The 16,712-nt window shown below is 43.2% G+C and overlaps 1 protein-coding gene across 2 annotated transcripts in view; it reads right to left on the reverse strand.

Moving 5' to 3' along the window:
* Positions 1 to 10,741: 10,741 nt before the first annotated feature.
* Iqca1 (IQ motif containing with AAA domain 1) overlaps positions 10,742 to 16,712 on the reverse strand; it is a 106,102-nt gene continuing 100,131 nt past the window's right edge. For both annotated transcript variants that reach the window (XM_051190771.1, XM_051190770.1), the window contains 2 exons: positions 15,109 to 15,347; positions 10,742 to 11,349 (listed from right to left, as the gene is read on the reverse strand). In XM_051190771.1, the coding sequence (XP_051046728.1) occupies positions 11,227 to 11,349; positions 15,109 to 15,347 (362 nt within the window). In that variant the 3' untranslated portion in view covers positions 10,742 to 11,226. The remainder of the gene's footprint in view (positions 11,350 to 15,108; positions 15,348 to 16,712) is intronic.

Genomic DNA, 16,712 nt, shown 5'->3' on the forward strand with positions numbered 1-16,712 from the left:
TGAAGCCAGTGAAGGAGAAGGTAGAAGTAGCTAATGCCAGGAACGGAATGCAGTGTGAGGTCAAATGCTGTTTGACTCTTACAAATGTTAAAAATGAGAAAAGAATACCATGACCTCTTTATGCTGAAATTTTAAAGGCTAGATGAAACAGACAAATTTGTTAAAAAATGCAACTTCCCAAAACTGACACAAGAGGAAATAGAAAATCTGACGTCTTATCACACACTAAGAAACAAACTCTGGAAATTAGAATCCTTTCCCCAAATAAAACCCCAGACGTATTTACCTGTGAGTGTTACCAAACCATTAAACATACCATAGTGCTGCTTTTGTACTTAAAAAAAGCATAAAGAATATTTTGTTACTGATTTTTTAAAAAAATGAAATCTTGATGTGAAAGTGTAGTAAGAATTTTGTACGAGAAGCAAGTTACACAATGGTTTCATGTAAGAACATATAGAACACATGAAGCAAAAATGTTACCAAATGGGGTATGGGGATGTGCAGAACAGAAGGCAGGTCACAAACACAGCCCTGGACTTGAGAATGCAAGGTTGGTCAATTGCTTAGTAGTCAACCAGTTATTATATAATTGTGGTAACAGTATCAATGTTGAAGGGCATATGGAGACCCAACTCACCCATCTACTGCTATGGAAATGTAGTTTTTGCCAATCCAGATATTTTCTTTTAAAAAAATATTATGCTTGGGCATTTGTCTCAGAATTTCTTGTGAGAATAAGTTCACCTTAACAGTTTTATTTGAAATGATAAAAAACCTGAACACCATTACATATCTTCATTAGAGGAAAGGGTGAATAAACTATAGTACATTCATAGTGTGGGACCGAAGAAAACCAAAACCAAACCAAAAACAAAAAACACTGGGCTACTGATAAACGAATAGACAGGGATTCCTCTGTGGAACCACATTGAGTAAGGAAAGATATTTGCAGCTGGGTGGTGGTGGTGCACGTCTTCATCCCATCACTAAGGAGGCAGAGGCAGAGGCAGAGGCAGGTGGATCTCTTTGAGTTCAAGACCAGTCTGGTCTCCAGAGAGAGTACAGGGATGGTAAGGGTTACACATAGAAACCCTGTCTTGAAAACAAAACAACAACAAAGAAAGACATTTGCAAAGATTGTGTCCAACTGTATTATCCTACTTAGATAGTATTCTGCATATGTAGCGTTTTGGAAACAGAGGACAGATCTATGGTTACCGTGGCTAAAGGAAGAGTCCTAGGAAGAAAGAAGACTTGGTTATAGCAGGGCAATATCTTAACAGATCTTCTGGAGTTAGAATTGCTCTGTGTTCTGACAATAGTCATAGGTACCCAAACTTATGCAAATGGAAAAGTATATAAAACTTGACACAAATATGTGTAAAATTATACTGTGATGAGAGATGTCATTCTGTAATAACAAGATGTCTCTGTCATTTCTAGAGTTTATACATTATCCCTTTGTGGTCTTTGATGGACTTAAAGACAGATAGTTAAGGTTATAGTTTTCCTTAGTTAGGATTAAAGAAAAGTTACATATAGGACTTTAGACTCACAAAGATAGGATATATGATATAATAATATTTTCTTTAAATCTTGATAAATGTTAATGGACTAAATATGGTTAAATATTGTTCTTATTTGGTAACTGTTTTGTTATATATTTTGCTATGTTAAAGTTAAAACCTTTTTAAAAATTTTAGACAGAAAAGAGGAGATGATGGGAGATGTCATTCTGTATATGTTTCTCTTATTGGTTAATGAATAAAGCACTGTTGGCCAACAGGAAAGCAAGATAGGCGGGACTAGGAGACAAGGAGAATTCAGAGAGAGGTAGGAGATACAACATATAGGACTTGACAGAGCAGAGGTTTGAACCCTCTCTCCGGTAAGATAGACCACATGGAAATACTTAGATCAATAGAAATGGGTTAATATTTAAGAGAGAGCTAGCCAATAAGAAATGCTAGTAACAGGCTAAAAGCTTTATATCTAATATTCTGTGTGTTATTTGGGGCTGAGGTGGCTGTGGGACCAGGTCAGCTTTAAAACAAATTGTAACAATACTGGGAAAGTCTGAATAAAATTAATATGTTTTAATGACATAGTAGTTATACACAGTGCTACTACTTGAGGATAGTCAAACTGTACAAGAGATCTCTGTGTTATGTCTTATAAGGGTGTGAATAATTACTTCAATAAAAAGTCAATTAAAATCATTTAGTTAAATCCAGCATGACAACTAAATGAAAGAGAAAGGTGATCATTTCTATAGAGAGAGTAAAGTACTCGATGAGCATTTTTATTCACACATGGCCAAAAAGTTTTGTAATTAGGTCTTGTTGTTTATTTCACATGCCTCTCTATGTGTGTGTGTATGTATGTATGCATGTATGTATGTATGTATGTATGTATGCACAATCATGTGTGTGGTCATGTGTGTGGTGGTAAACATGCATGTGTGTGGAGGCCTGAGTCTTTCTTGATAATTCCAGATAGTTCATTGAGGCAGGGTTGCTCGGTTGAACCCAGAGCTTGATGACATAGCCAGCCCAGCTGAGTAGTTTGCTCTGTGTGTGTGTGTGTGTGTGTGTGTGTAGTGAGGGCAAGGTAGGTGGGTAGGTGGGGAGGATCCTTGTCCTCACCCTCTGAGTGCTAGGACATGATTCACGCTGCTCTGCCTACTTGGTATTTACTTGGACTTTGGAGATACAAACTCAGGTCCTCATGCTTGGATGGCAAGCACCTAACCTGCTGTGGCATCGCCCTAGCCTCCAAATAGGCTCTAATGTAATAAAGTATATTTTCATAAAGCTTACATGGACCTTTGTACTGCAAAGCAATATATTGAATGTTCTTCCAATGGACACTTGAGATTAATATTGTCTGTTGTTACTTCCATTCAACATTGTAATGAAAGGACCAGTCCAGTGCAATGAAGCAAGAAAAAGTAATAAAAACAATGATAGTTGCAAATAGATCAAATTTATTATTCAAAGAAGCTATCATCATGAACACAGAGAATTGCAGGTAATACTTAAAATTTGATTGTAAGTTAACACATTTCTGGATTATTATAAAAACCCAGGCTTAGTTCTATATATCAGTAATGAATCGGTATTAAAGTCTCAAAAATAATGTAAAGATATATAGCTAAAAGTACATATTAGGGAGGTTGTGTAAGATCTGCAGAGACACTGTTAAATCCACATTCATTTCAGTGCAGTTGATAATGCCCAGATATGAAATCAGCATAGCTGTCCATCAACAGATGGAGGGAAGAAGAGAGTATGGTGTGTACACAATGGTATTTTATTAAGGCATAAAGGATAAAATTATGTCATTTGCAAGAAAATGGATGGAAGCGGAAATACTCATGTTAAAACAGAACAGATTCAGAAAGGAAAATCCCACACACTTTCTTTTAATACACAACCCAGGGCTATTTTTGTGGAGATGGGGGGGGGTCATCAGGAGGGGCGCGGGAGAGGAGAAAGTGGGGGTGAATGAGGAAAGCTCATTGATACACATGAAGAAAATGCCACAGTGAAACTTGTTTTTGTGCACTAAAAGTTAATTAAAATGTGTTAGATTTCTATGCTTGAAGAACAAAGCATGACAAGAAATTTAAAAGTCTAAACTTCATGCTGGAAAACACAACTTTCATGGGCTGGAAAATTCAATAATGCAAAGATGTCAAATCTCCTCAAAGTAATATGTAGAGTTGGTATAAAGCACATCAGGTGTTTTGGTAGAACTAGACAAATCAACTCTAAATTTGTTAAAAAATGCAAATGGTCAAAGCTATCTATGCCACTTTTGGAGAGAAACAAGGTAGCTATGACCAATCTAGGGACATAAAGGAATGTAAGCTCCTGTGGTAGAGGGAGGCATCGGCAGAATGAAGCTCTTATGCAGTTGGTTGGAGTAGGGCATCTATGAGCACTTTAGTTTTCATTGTTATTTTTTAATACTTGTGTTGACAACATAGAGAACCCTGCAGAGGTCGAGGCAAAGGGATCTTTTTAAATGAATTTTCCTTGTCCATTTGGTGTGTGTCTTAAGCCATTAGCAAAAGTCAGTTCTAGGTGAACTGGTAGACACTGATCCACTGTATAAAATAATTAGACTTCTAATAAGAGCAAGAAGAGCCCCATAACTTGAAGCAGCTGAACACAGAGAACACTATATCCACATGGGAAAACTGGTCAGCAAAGTGAGATTAACTTTAAGATCTTGTGTTCTGCCAGGTGGTGGTGATGCACATCTTTGATACTAGTTAGAGACAGAGGCAGGCCGATCTCTGTGAATTCGAGGCTAGCCCGATCTACAGAGCTAGTTCCAGGCCAGCCAGAGTTACACTGAGAAACTCTGTCTCAAAAAACAAAACAACGATGATAACAACAGCAACAAATGAACTTGTGCTCATCAAAAAACCATTTTGACAGTTGGAAGGAAACTAAAGCATAGGAGACTGTATTTGTGGTTTGTGCACCTGCAAAAGTTTCTCCCGGGATACTACAAACTCTAAGAAACCTAAGGTTGGTAAGAAAGAGATGACCTAGTGGGCAAGAGGCCAACCAGCTTCCCAGGCACTTTACACAGACTGTGTCACCCCAGCAGTCTCCAGGGGTAGGAGATCCAAACTCCCCTGTGATACTGGTTCCCACTCCAGGGCTGGGACTATGAAGACAGCTGGTTGCACTAAGTGTGGGGATGATGTGGAATACTGAGTCTGTCGGTGCTGATGGGGAAAAATGCATAGCCATGGCAGTAAGTTACAGCACTGCCAGCCACCTTGGAGGATGCTTCACCAGGAGAGCAGTGTTCCTCTCAGGTGTCTCCCTCAAAGCAATGGGTGAATGATGTGGGATGCTGTGAATATGTTTTTGTCACCATTGATTAATAAAGAAGCTGATTTGGCCAAAAGTCAGGCAGAATATAGCTAGGCGGAAAATCCAAACAGAGATAGGAAGAGAAGGAATGAGGAGTCAGAGAGATACCATATAGCTACTGGAAAAGCAAGATGTCATTACCTGTAAGCCATGGCCACATGGCAATACACAGATTAATAGAAATGGGTTAATTTGAATGTTAGAGCTAGTTAGTAATATGCCTGCGCTAATAAGTCAAACAGTTTGTAATTAACATTAAACCTCAGAGTGGTTATTCAGGAACTGGCGGGTCGGAGAGAAACATGCGCATGCTTAGAGAGCCCCCAAATTAAGGGCAAAGGCAGATTCTCCTTAACTGTGAAGTAAGCAATTCTATCCCATGACGACAGTGGATAAACACTGCCGTGTAAGGAAAGCCGAAGCGACTCAGTTGCAGTGTGGACAAGAAGACACCTGGCAGAGGAGAGCATGTGCTCCCGTCTATGTGAAGTTCAAAACCAGGTGTGACCCCATGTGGGCTGCCATCTCAGGAAGACATAGAGTGTCGGAAGGAGCTGGTCCATTTGGTTCATGGGGAGTCCTTTTCTGTACCTGTCACCATTCAATAAACACAAGAGCGGCTACCCACTCCAAGGTCTTTTCACTTTGGTAAAAGATTATGGGAAAGTTACTCTTTGAAAAGAACAAAGACATTTCAGGCAGATGACGGAATGGTATTAATTGGACTGTTAAAGATCTATCATCTCTCATTATCTTATCATCTATCTATCAATCATCTACTTATCTATCATCTACATATTTATCATTTACCTATAATCTGTTGTCTATCCATCCATTATCTACCTATCAATCATCTATATATTTATCAGCTGTCTATCATCTATCTATCTATCTATCTATCTATCTATCTATCTATCCATTCTCCATGTATCTACCCTATCACACAACCATCTTTACTAAAGAGATCTTTAGTGTCTTTGCTTGGAAATACCAAATTTACTTGAATTGGACACTTGATTCCACAGCCTAAAAACCAATGTATTTTCATACTTCTGCCTGTGGTGGAGGCTGGGCACACAGGCAGCCAGCCTCTCATCTTCTTTTGCACTTGGGTGAGGTATGCCTGTGTTGAGAAAGAGATGCAGACATGTACACACCATTGTGGGACTGTCTCAGAAAGCCTTCCTCGTCTTGCTCTCCTCCATTCAGGATGTGATGTCCAGGGTGAGTTTAGGAAGTGCTGGGTGCAGGCAGGCCCCTGAATGAATCCACAACTTAAATGGCAGAGCAGTATGGATTGTATGAAGTTCTGGGAGTTTATTGGCAACAGTAGAGTTATATATTTTGTATGCTATTTAGCCACTGTGGAAAGCCCCTTGTCTTAGCTCTGGATACATCATAGCCACATGGTCAATCTTGCTTTCCTGATTCTCTCCTTCCAGCACAGCTTGGGGAGTGCAGAAAGCAGACAGACTTTGTGTCCAGAGGCGGCAAAGACTGAGAAAACACAGGCTAATGTAACAGAGTTGCTGGGCGAGGCATGACCAGCAAGCTGGTAGGTTTTGAGTCAGGAGCCGGCAACATCCTGGGTGAGGCAGAGGTAGCCCACCCATCTTTCCCAGCAAACTTCTGGGTCACAGGCACAGCCTGCCTCAGATGGCTGTTTGGGTAGCTAGCAAAGATCAAAGGCAAACATTACTTCTGCTATCTGGGATAAAGGCAGCCTTGGACTAGAGTGGGTTCTGGCTCTGACACCAAATTCCAGTCTTACATAAGACAGGATGCTCAGAGGACCACGTGCCCCATGGGAGTGGACACTCAACCCTCCAGCTGTTCATGTCTTTCTCGAGTATATGTCTTGGCCTTTCAGGATGGAAACCCCAGCATTCTAGTCTGTCTTCTGAGTGTGTGGTACCTCTCCTCATTTCCTGAATGGCTCAATCTGTCATGGCTGAGGCCCTGTAGATCTCTCGTCCTCAGAGTGACAGGAACTCAGGGACTGAAGGAGCTCTTTCATGGATGAAGAAGAAAACAAGGCCCGAGGCCATTGAAAGCTCCACCTCTGCCTACGACTGTCTAGTCAGACTTGGTATCTCAGGACTTGTATCTCCCCCTGCCTTTTCTGACCCTATGCTTAGTGGAGATGCCATTACAATGTGGCCTCTATCCACGGCACTCTCCTGGGGAGCATCTGTTGGTCCGTCCTACCCAACTTATGAATGAGGTCCAGCTGGGAGCTGTGGTTCCTGCATCAGCCTTCCTGCCACAGCTGGGGTGTCCTTGGACTCCTATGACTCCCATGAGGAGCAGCAGGAAGAGGATGTTTACACAGAGTGCAGTGAGTAAACAGTCAACACCATCCAAGCACCTGCCTGAGCATCTTCCGCATTTGCTGGGCTGATTTAGTCCCTGCTGCAGTTCCCGGATGTGGCCTGAACGCCCAGGATTGTGCAGGCCAGAGAGGCACCAGCCATTAGCCCTCTGAGGAAGTGGAGGCCTCGGGACTGAGTGTGTGCATGTGTGCAAACCTGTGCATATGTGAGTGTATGTGATTGTATGCCCTATCTATCTGTCTGTTTGTCTGTCTGTCTATCTATCTATCTATCTATCTATCTATCTATCTATCTATCTATCTATCTATGTGTATATCTATTTTTATGTGCAGCTCTATGCACATCTGTAGTGGGTGGTATGTGCACATGTACGCACATTCTGTGTACTGTGTGTACCTGGGTATGTGAGTGTATTTGGCATAGTTCATATGTGTGTATGTGAGTTTATGAATGTCACATATGGTTATACATGTAATCTTCATACAAGCATGCAAAATGCTTGATCTTTTGTTTGCATGTGTACCTGTATGTGTGGGTGTGTGTGTGTATTTCTGTACTGGTTTAAGCTGGACTCTGCCTGTTCCACTTGGCCTAGAGTAGGGAATCGTGACCCTCCTCATAGCCTGCCGTCTAGTCTAACTTCCTGTCAGGTTGGGACTTGAGAAGAGGAGGGGGACAAGGCTCTAGAGATGAGGTCAGGTGTTTAAGAGAGATGGATAGAGGTACCCTGGTCCCCATCTCCCAAGAGGCCCCCTACTAGTGAAACAGATCAGATGATAGGTTTGAGATGGATGGCTGGGGGTACCTGCAGTATCTTGGGTATCTGTCCCCAAGTTCTGTAAGGCTATAGGAGAACTGCTCTTCAGGCTCCTAGAAGGGTGCTTCTGTTAGTATTCAGGCATCTGTACTGGCCTGGCCTTGGGGTTCTGACAGGATTTACCCTCAGCTGCAGCCACTAAGAGCACCACCTGTGCACATTCACTATGTTTCCTTTTAAAAGGGCCCTGCCCACCTCCCATCTCCCCCCCCCCCGTCTCTCTCTCTCTGCCTGTCTCTGTCTCTAGTTCTATCCCTACACCCCTCTGTTCTCTCCTGTTGCTCCTGTCCCCAGAGGCCAGTCTCCCCTCTCCCCTCCCTCTTTCTCATTCATTTCCCCCCCATTAAAAATCCCTCCATAAACTATGCCTTTCTCTCTCATGCTTTTTAAAAAATCACAACAGTTCCCAGGCCTCATGCAGGTGGGCACCTGACCATAGCGCTACCCTGGGCAGAGCTGCCTTGTGCTGGGCAATTACTGGCTTTCCTGTTCACCTTAGCTGCTTCATTTGCTCATCAACAACCCCCAGCATGCCAAGGCCACTACAACACACGTGTGTTGATCCGGCTTGCCTCGTATGTCCTGGGTTTGACCTCCCGCACTCAACAAAAACAAAAACGAAAGAAAAAAGAAAAAAAATGCTCCGCATTGCAGAGCTGACAGAGTCAGTCAGAGTCCTTGCTTCATACAAGTTGGCTGTCCAGTCACTTTTGAATTGCAGAATTTTCTGTTTAGTGTTCTCTCTCTCTCTCTTTCTCTCTCTCCCTCTCTCTCTCTCTCTCTCTCTCTCTCTCCTTCTTCCTTTCCTTTTCCAAGTGCAGGAACTGAGTTAAATGACTCAGGCAATGAAACCATCATCCATCACGGTGTGGTGTCCAGGCCTGGGTTCCGTTATCTCCACAAAGCCCACTGTGAGAACTAACTTCTACTCTGCAGGGCTGTATGCCTGAATCCCATGGGTCTCCTAGGTGACACAGAGATGTGTATTCAGGAGGGCTGACTCCAGCCCCTCATCAGACGCTGGCAGCTGATGATTCCTGACGGGTGAAGCTAGTAACCCTGACCTCTCAGATCAGCTCCCAGGGTTATCCAGAGCTGTATATCCTTATGTTATCCAGAGTTGTATGTCCTTATCCATACAGTGTTTTATTAATGTTCTTGACCACTGGACCACCCAGCAACTTCCTGAGCATCACCTAGAAGATGACAGCCCATGGAAAATTCTAGAAGTCAGATGGGCTGCAGCTGAGGCTCTATGGACACAGAACTGCTAAGGGACCTATGATAGTAAATGAATACCCCTGAGAAGGGTTGTTTCAGGTGCTCTGAGTTCTACTTCACAAGAGCAAGCTGGGTGCAGAACCACCAGAGAACCCTAACTCCACTCTGGTCAGATGCTGTTCCACAGAACGCTCCCTTAATGAGGGGTAATGACATTAATTACTGCTCCCATCACTTAGGAGCATGCTCGAGAGGTGCTAATTGCCACATAATGGCCCAGGAGTGACCGAGGTCATGGCAGCACTGCAGAGGATAGCATCCCCTCTTTTCTTCTACCCTTCCACTGTACCCCCGTGGCCTTGCTTCCTTTCCTCACAAGAGGCTTCTGTGTCTCTTGGGAGAGCACAGGCTGGGCCTTAAGCGTGATTTCAGGCAAACCCACCAAGTTTGAGGACTGCAGCTGCTCTGTGGAATACGGACTCCCCCAGAGCCTGAGTGACAGGACTCTCCTTCATGCCCCTGACTCTTGCAAAAGGGACAACAAGGAATCCAAAGACTGCACCAGTGACTGGGCCCAGAAATTTCCCTTCTAGGAAATTACCTGGGCCACCTGTGCTTTTGGGTGTGCACAGAGCATGCCCAAGGCTCGAGGGTCTGCTTCTTTGTACTGCTCACCACACATAGATGCAGGCTGGGACATGTGTAGCTGGCTGGAGAGCTAGTCTTCCTATGAGCCATGGGCCATGCTGTTGGGTCCTAGAGAACTTGGATATCTATCTGGCCTGCTCTGTTAGTGGGAGACATGGTTACTCTGTGCTGTACTCCAAGCTGTTAGATAAGGTGTCCTTGGCATTGAAATGCAATCATCCCATCTCAGCTTTCTTTCCTTGCTGTAACTAAGCCCTCAGCACTAGTGTGTTTCCCACTATAGCCTGCTATGTTCTTACATACTCTACATACTCATCTATCCTCAAATATTTCTGTTTGTCTCTTTACATTTCCTCATTTGGGTTTATTTTATTTTCACTTGCCCTATCTTTATTTTTTAAAAGATTTATTATTTTTAGTTATGTGTAGGTATATATACATGAATGCAGACACCCTTGTAGGCCAGAGAAGGTATTGGATTCCCTGGAGTTGGGGTTCCCTGGAGTTGGGCTTACAGACACTTGTGAGCTTTGTGATGTGGGTGATGGGAACCTAATCCAGGGCTTCTGCAAGCGTAACACACATTCTTAACCGTATCTTTATTCCTTACCCTATCTTTGTGTTGTGTTTTTTTTTTTTTTTTTTTTTTTTAATTTTGTCAAGTCTTTGAGTTACAGTGGTCAGGTGGCTTCTAGGGGCCAGCCATCTCAGTGCAGTGGTCCAAATATCAGAGGGGGCCACCACACTTCCTGAGCCTTATCTACATGTGACAGACTCCACAGTGAAGATCTTGCCTAGCTCCAACAATCAAATTACCGAGTCAGTTCAAGGACAACAGCTTTATTTCATTATGTGATATTCATTACTACAGCAAATAATTAATGTATTAAAATATGTGCAATAAAATATACAATGTATATGGGTTAATAAACAGCTAGTGTACTGACAATACAATTATGGTACTCTCACCACAGGAGAGACCTCCTTAGCCATAACTAAGTTATAGTCTTGGTGCTAATAGTGACAAGAGTTGGGGAGAGGGTGGAGTATGTAGAAAGCAAACTTAAATTACAGACAGACTTTGCATGAGTTAAGGGACAGTGGCAAGATGTAGAATTGGCTGTAAAGGACACCTCACTTGGTATCCAGCCTCCTAAAGGATGACTGAACAAGCATTCAGTGTCTGGGATGGTTGCTTGCATCTTAGCTTCTCCTTGGGCTTCCCCAGGTGGGCAAGGGTGAGCCTCTCCCCGATGACCTGGGGCCATCGCCATCTCAAAGATGCTCAGGGTGGCTCCTGAGGGAGAAATTACTTCTTCTTTTTCCCCTTTTTCCCTTTCTTTTTTCCTTTATCCTTCTCCTTTTCTTTGACGCCACCAACAGACAGGGACATGATTCGTTTTTTCCCGAGAGGGGTTTTTGCATACCAGTTCTGAAATGAGAAGATGTTTAGGGAAGGATCAGACAACATGAATATACTGAGATAATCCTGGTGGTGAAGATGAATCTGCTAAGAAGGGGGACACTGAGTGGCTGTTAGACACTGGGCATTTGAGGTGTGTTTAGTACAAATGTCTCAGTGCATTTCTAGCTTGGATTCTGTGACTTGAAACTTGTCCTCAGGTAGTTAGTAGTTCTAGAGAACCACATACCAATTTCTACACACAGTCCTGCTAATTAAGACTGCCCTGAGGATGTAGCTTTCCTGGTAATGTGCCCAATACCTCACGTGTGGTCAGCCATTAGCAGCTCCATTGGTAGACATGTATGACCGCAGGAGGCAGCTCAACATCCTCCAAGGGAGATGTGGAAAACATGGCACTATAATATTGTATTCAAAACCTGGGAAACGTTTCAATTTATAACCTTACAGATAATCTCAGGAAATTATTATATTGCATGCTTCTTATCAGTATTCTTACAATTCAGTTAAAAAAAAGATTTCTCCTTCCCTCCTTTGCACTTCTCTCTCTTTCTTATGTATGTGTGTGTGTGTGTGTGTGTGTGTATGTATGTATGTATGTATGTATGTATGTATGTATGTCCGCATGTGTGCAGGTACCTGGGTAAGCCAGAAGAGGGCATCAGATTCCCTGGAGCTGGAATAATAGCAGTTGTACATCACCTAACATGGATGCTGGGAACTACACTATGGTCTTCTGGAAGATCAACAAGTACTTTCCTGAGTGCTATCTCTCTAGTTATAGCTCACAATTTTACTGCCCCTTGTACATATGTTAGAGGATTTCTCTAGGAAGAGTATACAGAAAGTGAATTCCTTCTGGTTACATGACATGGATTATCTAGCTGTTGCTCTTGATGAGTGGGAGATTATTTCAGTCATTTGTCTCAAAATGTCTTTGCTTTCTCCTGTCACTTGGATGCTAGTTTAGCTGGGTATAAATATTAGCTAGATGATCATTTTTTTTTTTCCTTAACACTCTGAAGGCATAAGTTACTGTTTCCTGGCATCTCTTGCTGCCAAGGAAATGTTTGATTGCCCATGTTGTTCCTTTGGGACAATCTGATAGCTTTTAAGCCTACTTTGTTATCTTGTTCTTAGACTTCTAATAATGGGCAAAAGTGGATTTGCTCCTATTTGTCTAGTTGGCTGCCTAGAATTTATTTTTAATCTGATACCTTATGCTATTAATCTGGGAAAGTTCTCTGCAAGTATTATTTAAGACTTATTTTGTGTTCTTTTCTTCTGAGAAGTCTGTTAGTTGAAGGCCAGTTCCTTTCAACTTGTAGATTTAAAATTTACTTTTATAGATGTTATCTGTTTTGTTTTTCTGTGATGCCTTTTTAGGGGAACTCCCCAGGACCACTTCCTAGTTCTGTGATTTGCTCTTCAACCTTATCTACAAAAGAGTTTACACTTCTCTTAGTTTTTGAGAAAGTGTGTCACTGTGAGAGTGGGCTTTGAGGTCTTTTTTGCTCAAGCTTTGCTCAGTGTGACATTCCACTGACTTCCTGTTGCCTGCAAGCTACTTCTCCAGCACCATGTCTGCCTGCATGCCACCATGTCATACCATGCTGATAATGGATTAAAGCTCTGAAAATGTAAGCCACCCCAATTAAGTGTTTTTCTTTGTAAGAGCTGCTGTGGACATTGTGTCTCTTCACAACAGTAGAAACCCTAACTAAGACATTTACCACACCTCTTTATAGCTATGGCTTTTTCCTCATAAAATAGAAGGCTTTGAGGTCTAAATGATTATATCATCCATAGCATTACACGTTTCCTCCAGCACATCCAAGGAACGGGACAAAATGTTCTTGAGGAGCTATGAGCTCAGCAGATACAGTCTCAGAAACACAGTCTGGGAAAATTTATGGTCCTGATTATGTACCATGTTAGCAGTGGTCATCACAGTATCCAGGGGTCATAAACAAATCTATTGAACATCTACTTGGGGCTAAGCACTGTGCCTGTTACTACACTAACAATTTGGAAATAGGCTAATGGTGGAGAAATGATTTAATTTCTTTAGAAATGAACAGAATGACTAACTCCACCAAGAATGGAGGCAAGAGGCATATGCATTTGTGCCCAAAGTCATGGTCAGTCCTCAAACACTCATTGCAGCCAAAACTCCTAGAGTTCAATTTGCAAAGTTAATAAATACAAGCTTTAAGTTTTAACATGCTAAACCACATCCCTCAAAATAAGGAGGGAAGTCAGTGTTTTAGAAAAGGGTAAAAAAGGCAGACTTTCAGAAAAGATTATGGCACTGGGAGGTGATGGGTATTTGTTAACTAACATAGTCAATGCATCATAATGTTAAATTAAACAGTTAACAGGATAGAATAAAAAAATGTAAGTGATCAACAATGGCTACAGCTGAAGTTGTTCTTCTTTTTCAGTTTTGCTGGGGTCCACAAAACAGCAATGGACCAAACCCAGCCTGTTGTCTGTCTTGCAAAGAGTTTTATTGGGACACAGCCACTGTCATTTGTTTACTCTGTGCAAGATGTTCTTGTGTTATGATTCACAGGTACCCAGGTAGCAAGGCTATCAAAGCCCCAACTTCTCTCTGGGTCTTTCCTTCCCCTTCCTTCCTTGCTTCCTTGCTTCCTTGCTTCCTTGCTTCCTTCCTTCCTTCCTTCCTTCCTTCCTTCCTTCTTTCCTCCCTCTCTCTCTCCTTGCCTCCCTCCCTTACTTCCTTTTTTTTTTTTTTTTGAGACAGGATTCTTTGGGTAGCCTTGGCTGTCTTGGAACTCACTTTCTCACTTTGTAGACCAGGCTGGCCTCAAACACTCAAACTCAGAGATTCACCCGCCTTTGCTTCCTGAGTGCTGGGGTTTAAGGTGTGTGCCACCACTGAGCAGCACTCTCTCTGGATCTTTAGAGGAAGTGCTCACCACCCTCCAGTTGGGACACTACTTCTGGGATATTATTTTTACAGTTTCTCACTTCTAACTGAAGCACTTGCGGACAAAGTAGGAAGGAAAAATCAGTTTTAGGCTTGGTGGGAAAGTAATGCATTCTAGAGGGGAAATTTGATCAGGCTCTTGGAGGTGAGAATCTTGAACGAAACTCCTTTTGGTGATAGTGTGGCACCGTGGTGACCTTCTTTGGGACAGGTAATGAAGGGCCTAGACCCTCATTCAGTCCCCTGCTTTGGCAGCCATGACAGGCTGCAGAAAAGACCCAGGAAGATGTAGGCTCCTGACTCAGCAGGATGTGCTGAGCCTGCAGACTGGGAAGAAACTGCCAGATACCCTCCATGTAGTAAGGAACCAATCAGAAGTTAGTTGGTGGGGGAGAGGGAGACAGGGAGGGAGGGAAGGAGAGAGGGGAGAGGGAGGGAAGGAAGGAGGGAGAGAGGTTGATTTGTTTGTGGCAGGCAGGGTCTTGTGCATTCCAGGCATATGCTGTGCCACTGAGTTCCATCCCCACATTCCCAGCCTTTGAATCCTGGAAGTTGGCTGTTTAAAACTCTGTAAGGCCACAGATGACAGGTTTTTTTGAGATCCAGAAGATAGGCGCTCTCCCTTCCCAGTGCAAATAAAATTCACAAGACCAACTGCTCGAGGAGCAACAGATTTTGTGATCTCAGAATGGTGAATTTCAAATTTCCCTGTACGTGGTAGGACTTGAATCTATGGAACCCAGGAAGCTGGCGGGGAAGAGGATGTCCTGTGATCAGTGCTTGCCCAGGATTTGGTGAGCAGGGTGTTCTGTTACCTTAAAGCTCTCTTCTTCCTCTTTGTACACCGGGTTCATGGTGGTCATGATGGTGATGAATTCCACGGCGGTGAGCGGCTTGTGAGACTGTTGCCGGATCCTGCGGTCGGTGAGCACCTCCTTGACCACTTTGACGATCTGGCCTTGTGTGAAGCCATCAGTGACTTTAGACAGGCAGCTGATGTTCAAGGCATTGGTGAGCACACCTCCGTTTCGGAGAATGATTTGTTTCCACAGAACTGTCAACATCCAAGACAGTGGGAAAAGACAGAGAACAGAATTACAGCAGAGTCAGCAACCACAGCCAGTCTCATCAGGAGAGGAATCCTGGGAGAAACCCACCCCAGTTGGTCTGCAATTCAAATGAGCAGGCAGGTGAATGGGCTAGATGCATTTCCTCTGGAGACTTTTCCAGCACCGAAGTGCCTCAGGTCTGTCCCTCATAAACCCACAAAGAGAACGTTCACTCATGTGGTTTTAATGTGACACCTGTAAAGATGTCTAAAAACTTCCAAGATGGAAAATTCACCTAGGGTGTGTGTGGTGACACTGCTCATCAGTGTTCTGTTTTCCCAGGAGTGTGGATAACTAGGAGAAGCATGGGTTTCTCTGTTTAATTATAATGTTAATTTCTTATATTATCATTGTAGCTGGAATAGGAACATAGATTCCCATTTTTATTAGCTGGTGCCTGGGTGCACAGAGCACATGGCAGTACCACACACTGGATCAGATAGAGCAAGTATATTTCCTGCTCCCACACCCACCCCCCAGTCAACACTCTGGCTGACTGTAGCCCGTCAGATGGGTGTCGGTAGAGGGACCCTTCTATTGGAGCACAAGGATCCTGCAAAAATGAGTCATAAAAATGCTCCTGGGAGCTTAACTTTAGGACAGTTTAGTGCCTTGTATGATCTTCACAATAGCTGTCCAGCAAGCTATGTCCCCGCTGCTCAGGGAGTTGTCCCTGAGGCCTGCTGTTTCCAAACCGGGCCAGGTGAAGAGTTCTGTGACCATCTTTCTCTTCATTAATAATGTCTAGTGAGACCTCAGAGCATTTTAACTTCCTCAAGGAACACCAAACCTACATTTTAAAAATGATCCTTCTGAGAGAGATCTGATAATTGGGTCCAGTGGCCAAGGGTCCCTTCTGGGTCTATTCAATGACTCCATAAATCCACTCACCCAAAGTAGCCAAGATGTAAAGCTCTGCTTTCTACAATGAGGGATAAAATGGCAGAGGGAAGACCCAAGGCTATGTTAGGGAGCACTACTGCCCAGATAAGAATTACCCAGTGTTCACCCCTGGGTTGTGTATATGGCCCTTGAATGAGCCAAATTTCAGCAGTGTTAGGAAAGATGTTTTGGGAGGCTTGTGGGAAGCAGCCAGGGAGTTCCTATTGGCTCAGAACAACAGTCAACTTCTTGGAATTTTGCTATGTCTTTGGTGGGTTTACTGGGGTTGGGACCCCAGTAAGTGCTAGTGGGAGAAGTAGGACAATGTATCTGACATGCCTGGACACCCCAACACTTGACAGGGATTTCTCTGTACCTGGATTACTGCTGTTATTCAAATTAGTAACATTGCCTTCTAGTTTCTTAAC

This window comes from Phodopus roborovskii, unplaced genomic scaffold, assembly GCF_943737965.1.
Source record: "Phodopus roborovskii unplaced genomic scaffold, PHOROB, whole genome shotgun sequence".
NCBI classification, from domain to species: Eukaryota; Metazoa; Chordata; class Mammalia; order Rodentia; family Cricetidae; genus Phodopus; species Phodopus roborovskii.